Source organism: Eleutherodactylus coqui, chromosome 9 (genome assembly GCF_035609145.1).
Source record: "Eleutherodactylus coqui strain aEleCoq1 chromosome 9, aEleCoq1.hap1, whole genome shotgun sequence".
NCBI lineage: Eukaryota > Metazoa > Chordata > Amphibia > Anura > Eleutherodactylidae > Eleutherodactylus > Eleutherodactylus coqui.
Genome location: NC_089845.1, coordinates 79,128,671 through 79,150,325, shown reverse-complemented (window position 1 = coordinate 79,150,325; position 21,655 = coordinate 79,128,671). Strand labels below are relative to the sequence as shown.

Here is a 21,655-nt window from a genome sequence, read left to right as displayed (position 1 = left end):
TACACTGCGTAATTCTGCTGGAAAAAGAACACATTAGACTAATTAGCCATTTCAATCAGTGCATTTTTGTTGCCATGCATGCACTGCAGGCGGAAAAAGTACAGTAAATACGAAGATGAGCGCATAAAAAACATTGTTCAGTTCGGATATATGCTGAGCAAGCAAATATGCATACGCTTGTGTGAAGCAGGCCTAAAGCGGTTACACGGCAGTTCATCAGTGCCAATAGCACCTGATTCTTATGACACCCTACAGCAAAACCTCCTCAGACCATCCTGCCTACAATCAAAGCCAGGAAAGAACAAATCGGAAATATTAATCATGTGGGTGTGACAGCCACCGGCAACTATTGTGATTGGAACAAGCTCCCATCATGGTAGTTAACTATTTAAATGCCATGGTCAAAGTTGACCATATGTCTAAACAGTCAGTTTGAGGGGGAGGCCCTCTGGCATGTCACTCCGCCTGCCAAAGCAATCATTGGGTGCTGATGGGCTGGCATGTCAGCATGTCAATCTTGTGAAGGCTCTTAGACCTATGAAGCCAGGGCTTGATAGGCAAAATTAAAAATAACTATATACTGCAATACTGAAGTATTGCAGTATGTATTACAAGCAAACAAGTGAGCACACGTTCAAGCGCCCTATGGGGGAATTTAAAAAATGTAAAAATATGTTGAATACAATTTTTAAACTAAAATATTAACCCTTTCCAATCCAATTTTGGATTCAGAGTTTCCTAAAAGGCTTTCTCTTTTTGCTGTTATACAACGGTGCCATCTGCTGGCTAAAGCCAGTGTGTGCGTGCCAGAGAGGCTCCGACAGTGGAGTGGTTGGCAATAGATGGTAAGAATACCCTGTTGGACGTCTTCTGACATTGGAGCTGTACAAGCTTCAGTCAGAATGTAGGAAGATGTCAGGCAGTGGATCAGAAAGGGTTAAGTTAAAAAAAGGGTTAAGTTTTTCCTATAAAAATCTAAACAATGAAAAAACCCACATATTTGGCATTGCCATGGTCATAAAAGTCCAAACTTGAAGGGATTAAGCTGAACATAGTAAGGCAGATAATTTTGTTAATGTGTTCACTATTAATCATTCATACTGATAATCATTCATCTATGAAAGCAAAATGGTTAATCAGAACTCTGTAGCACTGGTCGGCTATATTTATTAGACACATGTTTATTACACACTCATAGAGAACAAAAGTTGTCTATTGCGTATAATACACAGTTTAATAGAACACGCTGCGTTCTTTTTAAAGTGAGTTTTATACACAATGTATCTATGCAAGTGTGAGTGGATCAATGAAAATCAATGTACTTTCATTGACGCCATTCACTGTGTATTACCTGCGGATTTTGATGTGGAATTGAAAATGGCTTAAATTTGCCTGCTATTCTGCATCAAAATCTGTAGTTAGGCCTACAGATTTTGGTGCAGACGTCCGTAGATCTGGGTATTAAAGTGCATCCTGGTGGAGATATTCTGCTTGTCTGTAAGACCCCTAAAGCTGCCCCTGCACCTAAGACTTGAAATGACTGATTTTGCTCCACCGTAGTTTGAAAAAAAAAAAAGAACGCAAGACACCATTGACAATGCCTTACTGCAAACTATAGTCTGCCAAAAATGTGATCAATCAGAAGTGTATGGCATAATTGGCTGAGCTCAACCAATTATTTGACACTTTGTACAAAAAGACTGTTTTTTAAACATTCTTTAAAACTTTGTCGCTGAACAGTTTAGTTTGATGCATTGCTGGTGGGTCATTTGTATGAATGATCCTACGGACACTTGATTCACCACACTGTGGCTGATCAAAGCCTTATATGTATGGGCAGCTTATGGCTACACACATTCAGCATGTGTTTATCTGGCACTTTGTACTCCATTCAGTTACTTGTTTATGCACACTGTACAAGTTGGTTGCTCTGCTCAGTATTTCATCTATGGTTGGTTGGAATCCTTTGATCTACTGCCCAGGGTTTATTCTTTATTTAGACAATACCACATTTTATTAGCAACACAAGGTTATAACAATGAGATATAATATATTTTGTGCCACAATGGACATGGAGTTACTTGTTGACACAGTGAGAGCCTGTTGACAGAGAATGCTGCTTACTACAGACATCTATTCAGTTCACAATAAGCAATTCAGCAAAACAGTTATAGAAATATACTTTTTTTTCTCTTTACATATACCTTTAGAAATTCCAGTAATAAAAAATAGGAAAAAAAACCCACTTGTCTATTGTACTTTTATCAATATACCGTACTCGCTGATATACCCGGCCTCGCCTGAGTTAATTTGATACAGGTGTTTACGTGTTGTTCTTACAGAAGATTTTATGAAGTCAATGTTACTTTAGAGTAACCGAGGAATAAAATATGCATACATATAAAGGAGCGTTAGATTCTACTCAGGCTGCATGTACCAATATCCCTCTGCAGATTGTGCCACCGCCTCCCACTCTACTCATTTAGAACCTAAAGAATGCTTGCGCCAAATTTCACGCTTATACGACACTAGGAAGTTACATTACAAAGGGCTGCACTTACTTTTGCACTTAGCAATGAATAATCAAGTTGTGACCCCTTTACTTTTCCTATTTAGGAACTAAAGAATGTTCATGCCGAATTTCATGTTTGTACGACATCGGGAAGTTAGAGAATAAGCTTTGGTACATTACACAGGGATGCCAATACTTTTGTGCTTAGCATTGAATAATCAAGTTGTGACCCCTTTACTTTTCCTATTTAGGACCTAAAGAATCCTCTGCCAAATTTCATGTTTATACGATACCGGGAAGTTAGAGAATTAGTGGCGAGTCAGTGAGTGAGTGAATCAGTGAGTCAGTCAGTGATGGCTTTTACCTTTATATACATAGATGTGTGCTGCAAGTATGTAAAGTGTGAAAAAGTGAGAAAGTGAATAGGAGTTAGTGGGACATCGTTGCACAGTGAGCTACACTCTTTCTGTAAACTGAGGAACAAAACTTTGTAACTTGCATTCACGTATATGGACATTATGGAAAAAGCATACAACAGCCAATTTGGTTATTTCCTTGACTCCTTGACTCCCAACCACCACATACAGCTGAGCCAGGTGTGGCTGGGCTCAGATAGGTGCAGAGGTGGGACACGCATCTCTGAAACTTTTATGGCATATTCTGTGGACAAGCCATAAAAGTCGAAGATGCAAATACTTCTTTATGTTAGTGATTTTTGGTTACAAGGCTTCAATGTTTCGCCGTGGGGAAAAACTCAAGGCCAATTCTGTTGTGTGCAAGAACGCTGACATGGTTCTTGAGTTTGTCAAACAGCTTTACAACCTTTAAACCTATAGGAAAACTTGGAGATTGCATAGGAAACATTTTAGCATAAACCTCTAAAGTGGAGGGTCTATCAGTCATTATCGGGGTACTTGCAGAATAATGGTTATAAGACTCCCTAACAAATGTTTGTTGTAAACAATGAAATTGCTTTTCGTTTTGATTCTCTTGTTGAAACCTCAATGATTGCTACAGTGAGAAAGTTTCAGGAAACTTGCAATAATTGTGGCAATTTAAACCCCCAAATCACATTGAAGCTCTAGTCTAAGGTTTAGTTATATGTGCTAATATATTTCATAAGAATGCTACTGAAAGGGTTAATGCTAAAATAGCAAGCACCGACATGCATGCTGCCACAACCCACAGTCCTGCTCCATCTGTGCATCTGTTGTTGCTTCAATGAACGTTTTTCTAACAGGACAACAATGATCTCTTTCATGTCTTTAAAGATGCTTCAGTCACCTGAATGTCACTGCGGATAATCTGAGGGTAGCAGCTTACATGCCATCAGCCTGACACACCAGTGAGATGCAAACTTCATTGCTGAGAGCAGTTACCGTAATTCTGAAGTCATTAGCCATCGCTCCACATATGATACATCTAGTACTTAAGAGTTTTGCTGCTCTCCTTCTGAATCATCCCTTTTCTCAGCTGACTTCACAGGGAAAGACAAGCCAACACAGGACAATTATGCAAAATGTTAACTTGTAGAGTAACCTGTCCGGGATGAGATTGATAAGCCTCCAGTGGTAGGTTTGGTGATATTCGGTACAACTACCTTATATGTTGGAGAATTGTAGACATAGCAATTCCTAATTTACCATTGTAGTTACGCCAGCTTTTGAGCCTATCTGCATGAAAACCTGGCATGTTACAAAATTGTTGCAAAAATTTCACTTTTTGCACTACTCCTGCCAAAAGTTGAAAAAGTGGGTGTAGCTTTCCAGGACGTGTTACTGCTTAAACGTTTGCTTAGATTTATTAATACTATAGCCAGAAAATGGCACCAATTTTGGCACAGATTTACACCTGCTCATAGCAGACAAAGATTTCATTTTTTGATTTTAGGCCAGTCCAAAATGCGCCAAATGCATTAAGAGCCATGCAGCTTTTAATAAATTTGGCACAATCAACTGCAATGATATTTCAAGTGAAAAACTCAAAGATGATGATGATGAGACATGCAGGAAGAGAACGAAATTCCATCAAGCAGTGAAAAAAATGATCCTATGTTTAACCCTTTCCAATCCAATTTGTATCCTGGTTTTCCTAGGGGGCTTACTCTTTTTCTGCTGTTGTCCAATAGCACTATATGCTGGCTAAAGCCAGTACTGCATGAGGTGACACATTGGATAGGCTCCGACAGCAGAGAGGCTGGCAATATACAGTAAGAGAACCCCGACGGGCGTCTTCCAACATCGGAGCTGTATAGCCTTAAATCATAATGTTTTTAGACGTCAGACAGTGGATTGGAGAGGGTTAAACCTACAGGACATTCGATTCAACACGTCTTAGCGCAGGCAGATTTAAATGATTTAGTCCATGATTTAGGCCTAAGTAAGGGAAGGCAGATCTTCTGGGCTCCAGGTTGTGAGAATGAAATCTTCTCCAGCCTGAAACAAGTGTAACAATTATAGACACAGAACGCAATCTTGTGCGTTTCTTCACTTATGATGGGACCTTAACTTTTTGGACCATCATAAGTGGTTTTATGTCCGCTCTGGGCCGCTCTTATGATGTTCAACAGTGAAGGCTTTTCATAGATGCCCCACAAACCAGTTTGAAAGCAGTTTTGCTTCACAACGGCAATGTGCTGCATTCTGTTCCAGTCGGTTATGTCAGACTTGCTAAGGAGTCCCATGAAATGCTGCAGCATATGCTTCACTCAATTAAATACTCTGAACATAAGTGGAAGATCTGTGGAGGCTTCAAGGTAATTGCTGTCATACTGGGAATGCAGACAGGGTTTATGAAATATTCCTGTTTTATGTGTGAGTGGGATAGTCTTGACAGGCAATCTCATTATATAAGGAAGGACTGGATGGCCAGAATTTAGAGTGTTGAAGGCAAAAATGCTCAATGGGAAAATCTTTTGTACTCTAAAGACATCCCGCTTCCTCCATTACATATTACATAATTTGGCCATATGAAACAGTTCGTCAAGACAATAGATAACAATGGCAGAGGATTTGCCTATCTCAAGACCAAATTTAACTATCTTTCAGAAGCAAGGTTGGAACAGGGTGTATTTGTGGGTCTACAGATCAGAGACATAAAGGTCCTTTTAGATGCAACAATTATTGCTCAAAATTTGTTCAAATGGAAGAAAATGAGCGATAATCGTAACGTGTATATGCGGGCATCGGGCATCTTTTGTTTAAACAATGATTTTAAGGTTAACTTAAAATCCAGCCTTCAGCCACTGAGAGATAAAGCAAACACATTTATCTCTCCATAGACCACAAGCTGGTCTCTCCAAGGCAAGTTTACACTACCCGGAAGAGAACAATGTTGTCTACTGGCAGCTGTGAGGAGAACAATGCAGCTGTTTGCACAGCTGGGTGTGTGTTTAATCACACGCTGGGCTCTGCAAACAGCTCCTGGAGGCTCTTTTACATTCAAATGAAAATGGTAAAGTGTTAATTGCCATTAACACTTTATGCAAATAGATCACTAAAGCCAACATTTTATCATTAGCTCTACAATATGTCTATACTATGAAGTATATAGAAAGAAATTAATCAGTACACAGATTGGACATTGATTATAACATACATTACATACTCATATAAAAAAGACACATGTATTATAGAAGTGATCATTTTTCTGGTCTGCCAACCAAGGTATTTTTGTACGCTTCCAGAGATCAGGGGTCCCTTTATCAGGCTGAATTGTTAAGGTTAGCAAATAACTGTGTCACCTCTTTTGTATTTTTTTATAGAATAATATTTAACATGGTGCCTCTCTACTTTTTGCAATACACATATTAGGGAATAAGTATGTATGCAGTCCAATGATGCATATGTATTCAAAGAGTGACTAAATCAGATATATGGAAGCAAAGGTAACTGCAAATCTTGGAAGAACAACAGCCATTTAAAACATAACCTTTATTATAACTTATTAAAATAACCCATACTATCCCCTAACAAAAATACATTGGAAAAAGGAGAGGAGGAAAGAGGTCAGACTTGCCCTCTGCTGACCCTATCACATTACTCTTCCTATCAAAAACTTGGGCACCCGCCCTGATAAGGGCGATCCCAACAACAACCTCCTATCACCGTCCTGTCACACCCTATAATCAGGATGCAGGAAGAAAGTCTTTTGGTCAGATAGATACAAAATTGTTGTACATCTGTCAAATTACTCAGACCATCAATTAAACATGACAGAATAATCACATATCAATCCACATTGTTGTATTTATAAGCAAAAGCCATTTGCATGGGAATAGTAGTTACTTATGGTCATATATCCGCCATGCTGGCAGGCGTTAGAGGAATAACATAGCATGAGCCGTCCCGGATCTAGTACTGATTAGCATGCATAAGGACACATAACTACTGTCCCCATGCAAATGGGTTTTGCTCATAAATGCAGCAATGTGGATTGATATCTGATTATGCTCTTATGTTTAATCGATGGTCTGAATAACAAGGACTCCCTGAGGGACTAAGGCTTTATTGTATAGCCCAGGGAAATGCATCAGAGTGGAGTGAGATATCTATGGTATTAATCTGTTCTATTTGTTTCTTTATGCCTGGATTCTGACAATAATTGTCTCTAATATGTGGTGATTATAGCTGGGGTGTACGGAAGAATGGCTGAATTTAAACCATGCTTTCTTGGTTTCATATATCTATAAGTAATGTGTATTATATAACTGAAAAACAGAGATTCTGGGAGTAAGATTGTTGCTTAATCCAGACAGTGTGGACTGCTTGATACACTGTCAAAAAGTTTTTTCAAAACTTTCTGACAGTGAGGTTGATCAATGAGTGGAACAGGTTGCCACGGGAGGGGGTGAGTTCTCCTTCAATGAAAGTCTTCAAACAGAGGCTGGATAGACATCTGTCTGGGATGATATAGTGAATCCTGCATTGAGCAGGGGGTTGGACCCGATGACCCTGGAGGTCCCTTCCAACTCTACCATTCCATGATTAAATATGCTTAGATTCATACATGCCCTTTATGGATATATGGTGTGGACCTCCTTCTTTACTCTTAATTCAACCATGTGTATGAATAGTTGCCACCATATTTTATATAAGGGCACCTTCTGTGCTCTAATTTGAATAGAAAGAGACATTTTTATGGTAATTTGACAGGCTACAACAATTTTGTATCTATCTGACCAAGAGACTTTCCTTCCACACTCTGATTATAGAGCGTGACAGGTCAGTGATACGAGATTCTTGTTGGAGTTGCCTTATCAAGACGGTTATCCCAGTTTTTGGTAGGAATGGTCATGTGATAGGGTCAGGACAGAGCAAGTCTGACCTCTTCCCCCTCTCTTTTTTTCAATGTATTTTTGTGATGGGATACTTTAATAAGTTATAATAAAGGTTACATTTTAAATGGTTGTCCTTCTTCTACACATGCAGGTTGACCAAAGGTGAGTCTACAGTGTAGGCAGGATACAAAGCTATATCTTAGGTGAGGAAAATAGTGGTGGGGATGCAAAAACAGCCAACAACTATTGGGATCGTGTTCTTATGGCATATACACACATTATCTGCATGACTGCTCATTATCAGTCAGATTGTTTGTACATTAACCCTTTCCAATCCACTGTCTGATGTCTTAAAACATTATGATTTAACGCTGTACAGCTTCGATGTTGAAAGACATCCGTTGGTTTTTTTTTTTTACTGTATATTGCCAGCCTCTCTGCTGTCGGAGCCTATCCAACATGTCACCTCATGCAGTACTGGCTTTAGCCAGCTGATAGTGCTGTTGTATAACAGCAGAAAAAGAGTAAGCCCCCTAGGAAAACCAGGATACAAATTGGATTGGAAAGGGTTAATAACCAGCTATACTCAGTCTATGTAGAAAACAAGAAAGCATTTTCTTCAGTGAAAACAAAACTGTAAAAATAAATCAGGATGGCTAGCAACAGTCTGTTTCACCTATGGTGTCAAATTAGTGTAAGTGACAAATCCTTACAGTTCAACAGTTACAAATATAACTTCACACCCTTTAACTGTAGAGGAAAATGCAACGCAGGACAGATCTTATCATTGGCGTCCTTATGATATCATCTGTTCCCTTACATGATGCATTCCTACTACATCTCCAGTCTTATGAAGGTTTTAAGACCAGTTGGAATCCTCTACCTATGTGAGGATTAAGAAGGGAACATAGTGCAGAATCTCTGACACAGTTGAAATAAAAGCTTTGTTCCATATAGTCACAAAGATAAAAGTAGTAAGCGCTTATAATATTAAAAGCATGGGCATACTAATACTCAACCCAACACTGGGATTTACCCTCCAAAGGCTTTTCAGGAGGAAGCCAGGACAAATCCAGTGTTGGGTTGAGGATTAGAATGCCCAAGTATTTGGTCGCAGCCATGGCTTACATGCAGCTTCACGTTTAAATAATTTGTTGGGACTGCTGACTGTTTTTTGGGTTCACAGTGCATGTGACTGCTCAGCCAATCACAGGGGAGCTATGCCTTCCATTACACTTTAGGCTTCGACTGCAATGAGGACGGAGCTGCCAACATCCAGGCTCAGCTGCAATGAGTGGTGGTGGTGGGGCTGAGATCAGCTGATTGCCAGTAATCCCAAGTGCAGGAAAATTAGTCATCAATAGTAAACAGAGTAAAAGTCCTGGAATACCCCTTTAAGCCTCAGGAACCAACGGGCATTGGGCTGACAGCTATCAGAAGTGTAACAACTATACTTTATCTGAAGCATTCTCTCCTGCTGCTATACTATATGGGCAACATAGGTTTTTAACAAAAAGGTGAGCAGTGCTGGCCAGTCAGAGCAGCATGTAGTGTTGTAGACTAATGATGCATAATAATTAGAGATGAGCGAGCACGCTCGGTAAAGGCAGTTACTCGAGTGAGCTTCACTCTTCTCGAGTAATCGAGTAACTACATTCTCGTCCGAGCAAAAGCAGAGGGGGGCGGCTGGGGGGAGCGGAGGGGAGGGGGGGGGGGGGGGGAAGAGTGAGAGAGATCTCTCTCCCCCTCACTCCCACCCCTGCATGGAATTTCCGCGGCAAATCGGCCCTGTGTGACCCCAGCCTTAGGATTCCTTATTGTTTTGTGGCAATTTTCCTAACTTGTAAAAAAGTCCATGAAGTTAAAGATTTTCATTGTGACATTATTTATATGCAAATACATTTTTGAGGTGTTTTTTTAATCTCCTATAGAAAAATCTATAAGGAAATGGCTGAAAAAACACCACAAACCAAAAAGACATACCAAACGTTAGGAAAGATGCCACAAAAACCACACTGTTTGTTCAGTGCTTCATAACTCTCTATTGACCTACAGCTAACATCTGGCATCAGCGTTTCTTTCCCAAAAAAAAGAGGGCAAAAAATGTTTAAAAAAAAAAAAGGTTAAAAAACTGCATTTTTCCTAAAAGCACTAAGAATAGAGAAACTTGGCCAGATTCAGCCAAAAAAATCTGATTTTAATCTGTAATATTTTCATCTAACCTAATAGAACTTCAAATTCAAAATGTCAGAATCTTAAAGCCGATGTTTTACTTGACCTGAAGATACAAGACACAATCACAATTGTCAGCTGAAGGTTGGTCTGAATTTTTGAGGATTTTTTTCTTCATTCTCCTCCATGGGAACGTCCCCATTCTTCTAGTACTTCCGGAGTTGACAAATAGTTTCCCCTGTCTGTGTTCTTGGTTAAAGCTACTTCTCCTTTGTTGCTCTGTCACTTATATATTAGTAAATGCATTGTCAGCAATTCCTAATATGTTGCTGTTACCTCAATCATTCGCTTTACAACCGGCAACAATTTAGGTAAAAGGGAAGATCAAATTCACTGTGACTGCTCTCCCTGGTACCGTCAGAAAAATGCAGACTCTGTTTATTGCCTGGGCATTCTCTGAATGGAGAAGGGCTGTTCTTATGTGTCCATGGACATAACAACAGTTCCTCTTCTCTCTTCATTGATATAAGTGTTGTCTGTGAACTGACGGTATTAGGAGAGTAGCCACTGGGAATTTGACTTCCCCTCAACCCCCCCCCCCCCTCCTCCTGTTACCTTAATTGTAAATGAAACAACTTGGTTAATAGTAATATATTAGAGAATATCTAGGTAGCAGTATTTACTATCTAGTCTAGTCATTTCCCTTAAGTTATATCACATGATATGATGGCCATAAGAAGTAAATAGAGAAGCCATATTATATGGTGCTGAAATGTAGCGGCTCAGTCACAAGGTGCCCCTATAGATTACTGGAACATGCATCTTATATTAATATCATAAAGTAAAATAACTAGATCATATACCGTTTACCAAAGGAAAGCTGATAAAGTCATCTCATATACACTATACTAAGTCCAAGTGTATTCGGCTCCAAGCCTGAAGCAGCTGTAAATCCATCAGCACTGCATGGTACAGAGCACGGAGATCCTCCCATGGGAGAACCGCACTGAGGGCAGTGACGAGTGACTGGTCAAGAAGTGGGTTAAAAGGCCATGAGACAAAACAAGCTGTGACATTCCTTCCCTTTAATATCAGTGGGGGTAGCCTTCCATGGAGGATAACTAATGCATCCGATTAGCCTTTGTCACTTTCCTCCTCCATTTCTTATATAAATGAATTAGACTTCAAAATTAGCATTGCCCAAAGGCTAGTATAGAAATAGGAACACAGAAATACAGGGTAGGATCGGTCTCCATAACATTTGCAGCATGCTGATTTATTCTGTTAGTTGCTCCTCATTTGCTCTTTAGCAGTATAGTACAAACATGTTTGTTTCTCAGCATTACTACTAAGAGTGACAGTTTGTAGTCTTTAGCTAAGGAGCAACTGTATGTACATTGCATGCAACAAAATAGAGAATGAACTTAAAGCGGTATTCCCATCTTGCAATACACTTAACAAAAAGTTATCTTCATCTGGTTAGTAGCTAGTTCAGAGCTGTGATCAAGAAAGAAGTGTCTTTCGAAACGCGTCTGTGCATAGACATGGTGTCACACGGTACCTACCATTTATAATTTTATGAATTTCTAATAAAAGAAGTGTTTTTAAGGAGCTGCCTTTTCTCCTTTGTTGTTGCTATTCCCATCTTGGCTTTTCACGGCTGAGATAGGAAAACCCAACTGCTCTGTTCCAACCACCTGACAGGAATGAGCGGAGCGCTTAGTGCAGCGCTGTTTCCGTAGCTCTCATTGAAGTGAATAGGAGTTTAGTAAATAGCAGAGCTCGCTGTGGTACACTCTTTCCCTAGGCTCCCATTCACTTCTGTGAGAGCTTTGGAAGCAGCGCTGCACTAAGCACTTTGCTGTTTCATAGAATGGTAGAGTTGGAAAGGACGTCCAGGATCATCGGGTCCAACCCCCTGCTTAATACAGGATTCACTAAATCATCCCAGACAGATGTCTGTCCAGCCTCTGTTTGTAGACATCAATTGAAGGAGAACTCATCACCTCCTGTGGCAACCTGTTCCACTCATTGATCACCCTCACTGTCAGAAAGTTTTTTCTAATATTTAATCTGTGTCTCCTCCTTTTTATTCTCATCCCATTGCTTCTAGTCATTCCTTGTGCAAATGAGAATAGGGCTGATCCCTCTGCACTGTGACAGCCCTTCAGATATTTGTAGACAGCTATTAAGTCTCCTCTCAGCCTTCTTTTTTGCAAGCTAAACATTCCCAGATCCTTTAACCGTTCCACATAGGTCATGGTTTGCAGACCATTCACCATCCTCGTAGTTCTTCTCTGAACTTGCTCCAGTTTGTCTATGTCTTTTTTACATTGGGGTGCCCAAAACTGGACACAGTATTCCAGATATAGTCTGACTAAGGAAGAGTAGACGGGGATAATTGCCTCACGTGATCTAGACTCTATGCTTCTCTTAATATATCCCAGAATTGTGTTTGCCTTTTTTGCTGCTGCACCACACTGTTGACTCATGTTCAGTCTGTGATCTATTAGTATACCCAAGTCTTTTTCACACAAACTGCTGCTTAGCTCAATTCCTCGCACCAGATCAATTTCCGTAGGCTCCAGATGGTGGCTGGCACCTATGGCAGTGGTTTCCCATTTCAGCTACAAAAAGCAGAGATGGGAATACCCCTTTAAGTAGATGACCATCCATTAAGAAATCAGGATAGTAATTTGTTCACATATATTCAATCATACATATGCACAGTTGACTCGGCTCAGCATGCCTATGTTCTTGACAGAGAGATGGGAATAAGACGCTGTCAGACACCTCTGGCACTGGCTTATTTCCCACAAGAATTGATGATTTGGCATGATGCAATCCAATCTGCCCAATCCTTCTTTCCCCTGACATCTGCAATTTGGGGAAAGTCAAGACACAATCATAAACATTAGATGGTCAGTTAGTCCCACTGATGTTTAGCTGATGTGTATGGAAACCATAAAGCCCACCGTTGGCTATCTGATCTGCATGACTGTATGTCTGTCCAACTAGGACCTTATTGACAGTGACCTATGATGTTCACAATACTGTACATGACTGATGAGATCTCACGGTCCATCAGATGAAGCACATTATAACAGAAGTATTACTTCTCACATTTTTGTTGACAGAGCAAGTACCACTTCCTGCTTTGAGCAAAGCAGCAACCAGAGCAGAACTGAAATAATTCACTGCAATGTTGAACTTGTGCAAAAGCTGTGCTTTCATCTTCACGAAAGGAATTTATCTGCCTGTTCAAAGAATTTCATGGCAACTAATTAGAACAGTAGAGATGAATAGCACACTAGACGGGAAATATACTGTTTTATATGGGCAATGAATATAAAACCCGAAATATATACTGTATTATCTACCAGTCCATTATCCAATTTAACACATAGGTATAATAAAGAGGGAAAAAGAGAGAAGGAGGGGGAATGGTGGTGGTGGGGGGGGGGCAAGTGCTAAAATCTAATGTCTTGTCTCAAATTCCCAAAGATTGTTTAGGAAATTGTCTTGGTGACTCTTTGGCTGGTGGAGTTGCTGTAAAGAATGGGCGTAAACACGTTGTAATGGCTACAAGACAAATTAGTGCTTTCTGTAGCCATCTTGTTAAAACGATTTATGTTGTGACATTCAATGAAAATGACCGAATGCAACGATAATTGTTTGGTTTTTGCTTGTCGTTCATGTTATGCAAACATAAAAACCATTGTTGGCTCATTCACTTATCATTCAGTTTAAACAGCAATCGTTCAGTCGTTCTCATTCACTTATAACGTGAATATGAGTAAAAATTATAGAATCTACCAACCATAAACATAAATGCTGCTTAGTCTATAGCAAATAGAAAGAAAATCATATCCACAGTGTACCGTTATACAATATCTTCCTGTTTTCCTGCCGTTCTGAGACACCCTGAATAATGTGGGTGCACTTTATAATACAGCATATGTAACCATACAATGCCTAAGAGCAGATCTTTGTATTTATCTACACCCATGTATGATGAATACATGCATTCTTCATCTTAATTCATGTAGAGATGGCCTGCAGAACACTCCTTGGCATCTGCTTATGGGGAGTGAATTGGTACTTGGAGTATATTACATGTGACCACTAGAGATGAGTGAACTTACTCGGTTCGGGTGTTTTTGGACCCGAGCACCGCTTTTTCCGAGTAACTGACTACTTGGACGAAAAGATTCGGGGGGCACCGGGGGGCGGCGTGGTGGAGTGGGGGGTTAGCAGTGGGGAACAGGGGGGAGCTCTCTCTCGCTCTCCCCCCCCCACTCCCCTCTGCAACCCCCCGCGCACCCCCAGCGCACCCCGAATCTTTTCGTCCGAGTAGTCAGTTACTCGGAAAAAGCGGTGCTCGGGTCCAAAAACACCCGAACCGAGTAAGTTCGCTCATCTCTAGTGACCACCTAATATGCTCACTTCCATCAATTTAATTTGTTACTTCATTTGCTTAGACACAGATTTCAATAAGAAAATAACAATGTGAAGATGAAAACTGTATTTCATCAGGAGGAAATGACTGCCCTATATCTTTTCATTGAGGCCACTGACCTCACTACTCAGCAAATACAGTAATTGATTGTATCAGTGATTCTCAAAACTCCCTGTGAAACCTTTTCTATGTAAATACAAGAATATTAGACTTTACCAAAAGCATTTGTGTGAGAAAAATAATGAGGTTATAGATGATAGGGATCCCTGATTTATGGCCAGCACGTACAATGCTCTATATTTGACAGTTCTGGGTGTATTATACCTTATATTATGTAAGATTGCTACAAGCTCCATCATGAACTAGATACATTTCATTTTATTCCTTAGATATAAATTCAGTTATGAAACACCTTAGTCATCAGGTACAAACTATGTCTCAACTCTTCAGACGTAAGCCAAGAGTGACTTAGTATCCACCAAAGAAATAGGGTTCCATCGCTGGCTGAAAATACCGGAAGAAAAAGTGCTGCATGCAGCGCTTTTTCTTCGGTTCAAAAGCTGGGCAGCTTAGCGGAAAGTGCATGGACCACTAGCTCCTTGAATTGTTCAGTCAATGGGGTCCGTCCAGCGCTGTTCAGTTCCGTCCAGAGACAGAGCCATTCGGCTGCATGGATTTCCCTTTCCTGCTCCTCAAACGGAACAGGAAAGCCGAATCTCCAACGCAGATGTGAAACCACCCTTACATCACTGTTCATCAACTAAACTGTATTCGCTACCTATAAATGCACTATTTTAATACTAAGTAGATAGGTGAAAGGAACAAAAAACAGGGGTGGAACTACCCGAATGGGCGAGTGAGTTAGAAAAATTATAGGTAGAGGAACGTGCAGTAGATGTGATTCTTCTCTCTCGTTAAGATGGTGGGTCATGGAAAAGACCTGGTTGTTTGGGTACAGCCAACCCAATGATAGTCGCACTGACAGGTGAGACTATTCTGATGGATTAGTGAAGAAAAAAATGTGATGGGTGTAGGCGCAGCTGACCGAAACATAAAGTTCAGTACAATACAGAAAGTAAGCTCAGCTTCTTCGTTTTATTTTAAGCCAGCATAAAAAGACGCATTTCGGGCAACACCCCTTTCTCACTTATAGTTGGGATACACTTTGTGTTGGCTATTGGTATGTGCATGGTGTGCCAACTTTGCCTTTTTGCCTGGTACACCATGCACATACCAATAGCCAACACAAGATGTATCCCCAGTATAACTGAAGGGGCATTGCTCCGAAATGCGTCTTTTTATGCTAGTTTACAATAAAACGGAGAAGCTGAGCTTACTTTCTGTATTGTACTAAACCTTATATTTCGGTCAGCTGCACCTACACCCATCACATTTTTTCTTCACTATTTTAATACTGCATAGTAACATTAAATATGATTGCTTACGCTCTTTCTTCTTCCACTTGAATTCCCACTGACTGATATCTGTAGGCTGCCTCTCTCTGTTCTGCAGTTGCAGCGTCTTCTGGCCCATCAACCTTAAAAAACAATATTAAACAGTTAATACGATTGTAAGACTTTACTAGTATTAACAAGTGTGTGTTTAGAATTGTGTGGTCACAACGAGAAATGTGTGTACAAGCATGAAAACAAACACTCAACAACTAACTTATTAAAGGCTCATTAAAGGAAATCTGTCACCAAGTTCATGCTGTCCAAAACCACGGGTAGCATGTCAGAAAAACATATGTAGAAAATCTGGTGCTTGGAGTCACAGGAATAGGACCTCATTGGCCTCTCCCTACCGGGATCTTCTAAACTGACAGGTCTTTCCCTGGGAGAGACTTGTCAATCTAGGTGATCCAGGAGGAGATAGATCGGAGAGGCTCTGTCCCTGTGATTCCAAGCCCTGTTCTGAGTGGATTTTCAAAGTATCAGAATAAAGGTTTCAAAACAAAATATACCTGCAATGTCCGTACCAAGTTCATGCTGTTGTCTAGCCAGCTTGAATCTGGTGACAGGTTCCTTTTAATAATATTTTTGATTATTAAAAATGTTTCGTAAAGTGGACATTGTCATGGCTATGGAGTTATACGGGTCCAACAGCCACCAACCTGTGACATACGGCACCCAGGTGCAGACCGCAGAGTTGACTTATTTCCAGCTTCCTCCTGCACTCATGCAAGATGGAGCCTAAATCGCACCCAACATGACCTAGCACGTCCCAACATACTTTGCTGCCACCACTAACAGTTTTCGACAGGTAGGGCAACCACCTCAGTTCTGCTCACTTTGTAGATACGAGGCTCCTCTGTCTCCACCAGCTGATAGACAATTACCACACTTTAAAGTAATAGATTGCTTAAAGCGTCAAGGAGTGGCTAATAGAGTGTAAAGTTTTTTTCTAAAAAAGCTTAGAGTGGCTGGACAAATATCTGTCTGGGATGATTTAGTGAATCCTGCACTGAGCAGGGGGTTGGACCTGATGATCCTGGAGGTCCCTTCCAACTCTACCATTCTATGATTCTATGAGAATCAATCTAAATGCCGCATTACATGGAACAACGTTTTAGAGTACTGACGAACCCTAATTCCAAAAAAGTTGAGACGCTATGTAAAATGTAAATGAATATAAAGGAAAAAAGAATGCAATGATTTGGGAATCTCATAGCACCATATTTTATTCACAATAGAACACATATGAGAAGTTCATATATGAGAAGTGAAACATTTTTCGATTTCATTTGAAAAATTAACTCGTTATTTCACCTACTCATGGAGAGTGATGCTCAAGAGGGAGGCCAGATGTTGGAACAGAGTTGGGCAGGACCTGGGTGGCGAACCTTCAGAGAAGTCGTGTAGGAAGGCCTACATGCTGACCCACAAAATGAATATGTCCAGTAGGATACAGGAACTTAATTATACAATCCTGACAAGATGGTATAAAACCCTGGCAGGGATAGACAGAATTTACCCCCAGTACCCAGATACATGTTTAATATGCCTCCAAGAGAAAGGGACCTTTTTACATCGCTGGTGGTCATGTCTATTAATCTAGTCCCTGTGGCAGGAAGTTGGGGCTCTTTACGCCGCAGTATGTAAAAACCCAATCAATATCACCCCTGGGATTGCTCTGCTGTCAATAATTCCAGGCTGACTGGCGCGAACCAAGGGATCTCTGCTGAGATTTTTTATTCGGGCCATAAGGTAAGTAATTCCTAGGAAAAGGAGATCTACTGTTGCCCCATCGAGACTAATGTGGTTGGCATCCCTAGACAACTTAAGATATATGTAAAAGCTTTGTGCGAAAGTGCAAAAGGATGAGCTGAGATGAAAAACAGCTGGAGGGTCAATTTTATACTAAGTCACATGGCTGTGCATAAAAAGAGCATGTTAGAGAGGCAGAGTCTCTCAGAAGCAAAGGTGGTTACAGGTTCACCAATCTGTGAAAAACTGTCTTAATATTGTGGAACAATTGGGGTTACATTAGTGCCCATGGCATTAGCAGCTTACACATCTTGCAAGGCACTATCAGTTCTGAGCAGTACATAGAGGTTTTAAAATGACAATGTCTGTTTCAGAGAAGGCCTTGTACATTTCAGCAAGACAATACTAAACCATCACAACAGCATGGCTTTGCAGAAGAAGAGTCTGTGGGCTGAACTGGCCGCCTGCAGTCCAGACCTTACACCAATAGAAAAAAAAATTAAAAAATGACAAAAGTGTATAGAAAAAAAATTTGTAAAAAAGGAATTACAGAATACTTTTTCTGCTTTTGAAACATATGTAAAGATTTAGGAAAATACACATAATTGCTATTGCCACATCTAACCCATAATAAAAAATGAACTTGTTATCTATCACATATGGTCAACATTCTAAAAATCTATAAACAATGACAGAATTAATGTTTTCTGTACACCCCACCACCCAAAAATAGGAATGAAAAGTAATAAAGTCCTGTGGACCCTAAGATTATATCAATGAAAAACTACAAGTTGTCCTGCATAACAAAACAACAGAAATTGGGTATCACAATTATGATGTGCACAATAAAGGTTATCACACAGAGAACACCATAAAGATCCAAAAAACAATGGCAAAATTGCTGTTCTCCCAAAAATGACTAAAAATTGTGCAGTATATTATAGGTACCCCAAAATGGTGTCCTTAAAAAATACAATTCATTCCACAAAAAGCAAGCCCTCAGAAAGCTATGATGATGGAAAAATAAAAAAGCAATGACTTTTGGAAAGTGGAGATGTAGAACAGCTAGATTTACCTGTATTCCAATGGACAGGTTTTTCCTGAACAGATTCTTCTTCCTGTCATCTGCAGTGATGGTGGAAACAGTTGAAGTGGAGTTTACCGTCATGGTGTTGTCCATGTGCTGGCTTGCTGGGCCATGAATCTGAGCGTTGGCAGCCTCAATAGCAGCTGTAAGTGCTTTCATACTGTCCAGACTCTCAGTAGAATTACTGAGCCCTGACTGACTGATCATATCCCCCCTTTGTCCATGTCCATCCATGTAGGCATCTTGGGCAGATTCTGTGCTACTCTGAGCAGTGATGGAGATGAAAGGTTTGGTTGTTGTCCGGGGTGGTACTGGAGGAGGTGTCTTTTTATATGTTGTAATACATGACGATACTGAAAAAGAAGCCAAAGATAATCAATTAACACTTCTAATTACTTTTCTTCCCTATGTGTAAATTATATCATATTCTAAAACACTGTCTTCCTGCAACATTCACAACGATACTTGTGAATTCAGTCTAATGTGGATAGCACTTCAGAACAGAGAAATGTAAAAGACCAAGGTAAGATGAGGACATGTTGATGACATTCATTGCGCTGCATCTCCCACTTATAACATAAGCTGACAGATATGACCATTAAAAGATATACCATTCGTATTCCATGTAACCACATGTCCTAATACACAAGTCCACAAATTGCTACTTGGAGCTAATAGGAAGTTAAAGAACTTATAAAGGCAGAAATGTTTTTTGTAAGCAGTGGTGGCAAAACACATAAAAAAGCTATACTGACCTCACTCTATCTCCCATCCCTCCTGTTCTACCATTGCTTGATCCATCAGAGCTTTCTACTTCCTGGTGTAGCGATGATGTCATCGGCACCGAGGACATGTCATTGCTGCAGCCAGTCATCGACTCACTTCTGCCATTGATTAGCTGCAGTGGTCACATGTCTCTGTGTAGGAACATCATCAATACAGCAGTAGGTAGTGAGTAGCAGGACTTAACAGTGATGTAATGGGAGTGGCGGAGGACCGGCAGAACTGGAGCAGTAGGCTCTCGTGGAGTAGAAGCGGCAGGGGATTGGGTGAGTTGAGTATGGCTTTTGCATGTTTTGCTATTTTCAACTGCTTTCAAAAAATGCATTTTTATTATATACAGGGCCAGCCGCTGTCAGTGACAACTTACCTACATGTGGTCAGCCTGGTGTATAAGAACCGCAGCTGCCCACCTGCCCAAATACTTCTTGTGAATTAGGGATTTTTTAATGCAAAAAGCTGACGTAAATCTTTCCATAAATGTGCCCCAATGTATCTAGGCGAGATTTGCTTTGTAATGTGGTATCCAATAGAGCAATGGATTTTTATTTCATATAAAATATGAGGCATTCAGAGATACATTATTGGCCTTTAGCAGAGGCGTAACTTGAAGCTTCTGGGCCCCTATGCAAAACCTGTAATAGGGCCCCCAACTATAATGCTTTACTTATAGTACTGGGTTCCCTATATGGAGAAGAGAGGCTTTATGGGCCCCCTAAGGCCCCCCGGCCCGGGTGCAACCGCATCCCCTGCATCCTTTATAGTTACGCCCCTGGCCTTTAGATTTCCATGGGCACTGTATTACAGCTGCTCACAACCTGAAGATTGTATGGAGCTGTTAGTGTATATGAAGCCTAAGGCAGTGCTCTCTATCTTACCAACTGTAGAGGAAGAAATATAGGCCAAATCAAAGTATTACGGCCGCATATGGACACGTGTCCCAGTTCAACCACAGGGCTTACGTACTCGAACTGTCACCATCATAGGAATCTCTCTCTCTATCCTAGGGCTGCCTTCACACATAATGCAATCACTTTGGGCATTCTGCAATTGAAAACCCACAGCAATTACCCTGGAAAACCTCAGTGGCTAAATCTGCAATTAAATGGCATGGATTTGGCCTCCATTTTTCTTGTGTATCTGCTGCAGGATTTAAAAGGTTTTTGTCATAAAAAAAAAATCAATACTTACCTACCGGTATTCCTCCCCAGGCAGTCTACTTACCGCACCTTCTCCCTGCAGTCCTCCCCGGGTTACGTCATCTCCAGCCGGCCGGATTCTTCTTCGTCTGGTGACGTTACGTACATTGCCAGCATTCTCCTTCCTGCAGGGCAATGCACGCTATGCCACTAATGATGTAGCGTTCACTGCCTAGCGTGGAGCGCAGTCTCGGCATAGCAATCGGCACTCCGTGTAAGGCAGTGAACGCTATGTCACTAGTGACGTAGCCTACACTGACCTGCAGGAAGAAGAAAGCCGCTGCATAACAGGAAGAAGAGGATCCAGCTGGCTGGAGGTAAGGTGACCCGGGAACTGCAGGAGCCAGGAGAAGATTGGTGAGTAGAAGAAGCGATAAGTAGACCGCCTGGGGAGGAATAGGTAAGTATAAACATTTTTTATGACAAGACCCCTTTAAATGTTCTATTCCAAGGGTTGAATTCTGCGGCAGAAATAGACATTCTACATTTTTTTAAAAACTTCAAACTCATTGCAAAAAATGTCTATACCCTGTGAAAAAGATTTTTGAAATCTCCTCCTCATGGCTTTTATTGTGAACACAGCAAAATCTAGATCGGAAATTCTGCAGTGACTATACCGCTTGTGAAGACGGCCTAATACTTGTTCTGTCACAGAAAATCTAGTGGAAGGCAAGTGAAAATCAAACTGGGACACCAGGAACGCTGCATTTCTATTAATCACAAGTGCCAAATCGAAATTTATCTGCAATTACCCAATTCTTGGCTGAATTCCCGGGCAAACTTAAAATTGTGGAATAGTTTTGTTCATTGGTAATCACAAACAAACTATTAGAAGGATGTATGCAGGAGAGTATAGAACTAGAGAGCCTCCTCTCTCGCCTCTGTCAGGCACGGACACGCTGCCACTGTCATTTCCCGGCTACAAGTGACTCATATTTCATAAGAGGTACAAGGTGTGCTTG

General features: G+C 40.7%; 1 protein-coding gene across 1 annotated transcript in view; it reads right to left on the bottom strand.

Annotated features, from left to right (window-relative positions):
* DLGAP1 (DLG associated protein 1) overlaps positions 1-21,655 on the bottom strand; it is a 232,579-nt gene that overhangs the window by 43,190 nt on the left and 167,734 nt on the right. Inside the window, exons 5-6 of the mRNA XM_066579602.1 lie at positions 18,703-19,067; positions 15,867-15,958 (exon numbers count right to left, since the gene is read on the bottom strand). Coding sequence (XP_066435699.1) covers positions 15,867-15,958; positions 18,703-19,067 — 457 coding nt within the window. The remainder of the gene's footprint in view (positions 1-15,866; positions 15,959-18,702; positions 19,068-21,655) is intronic.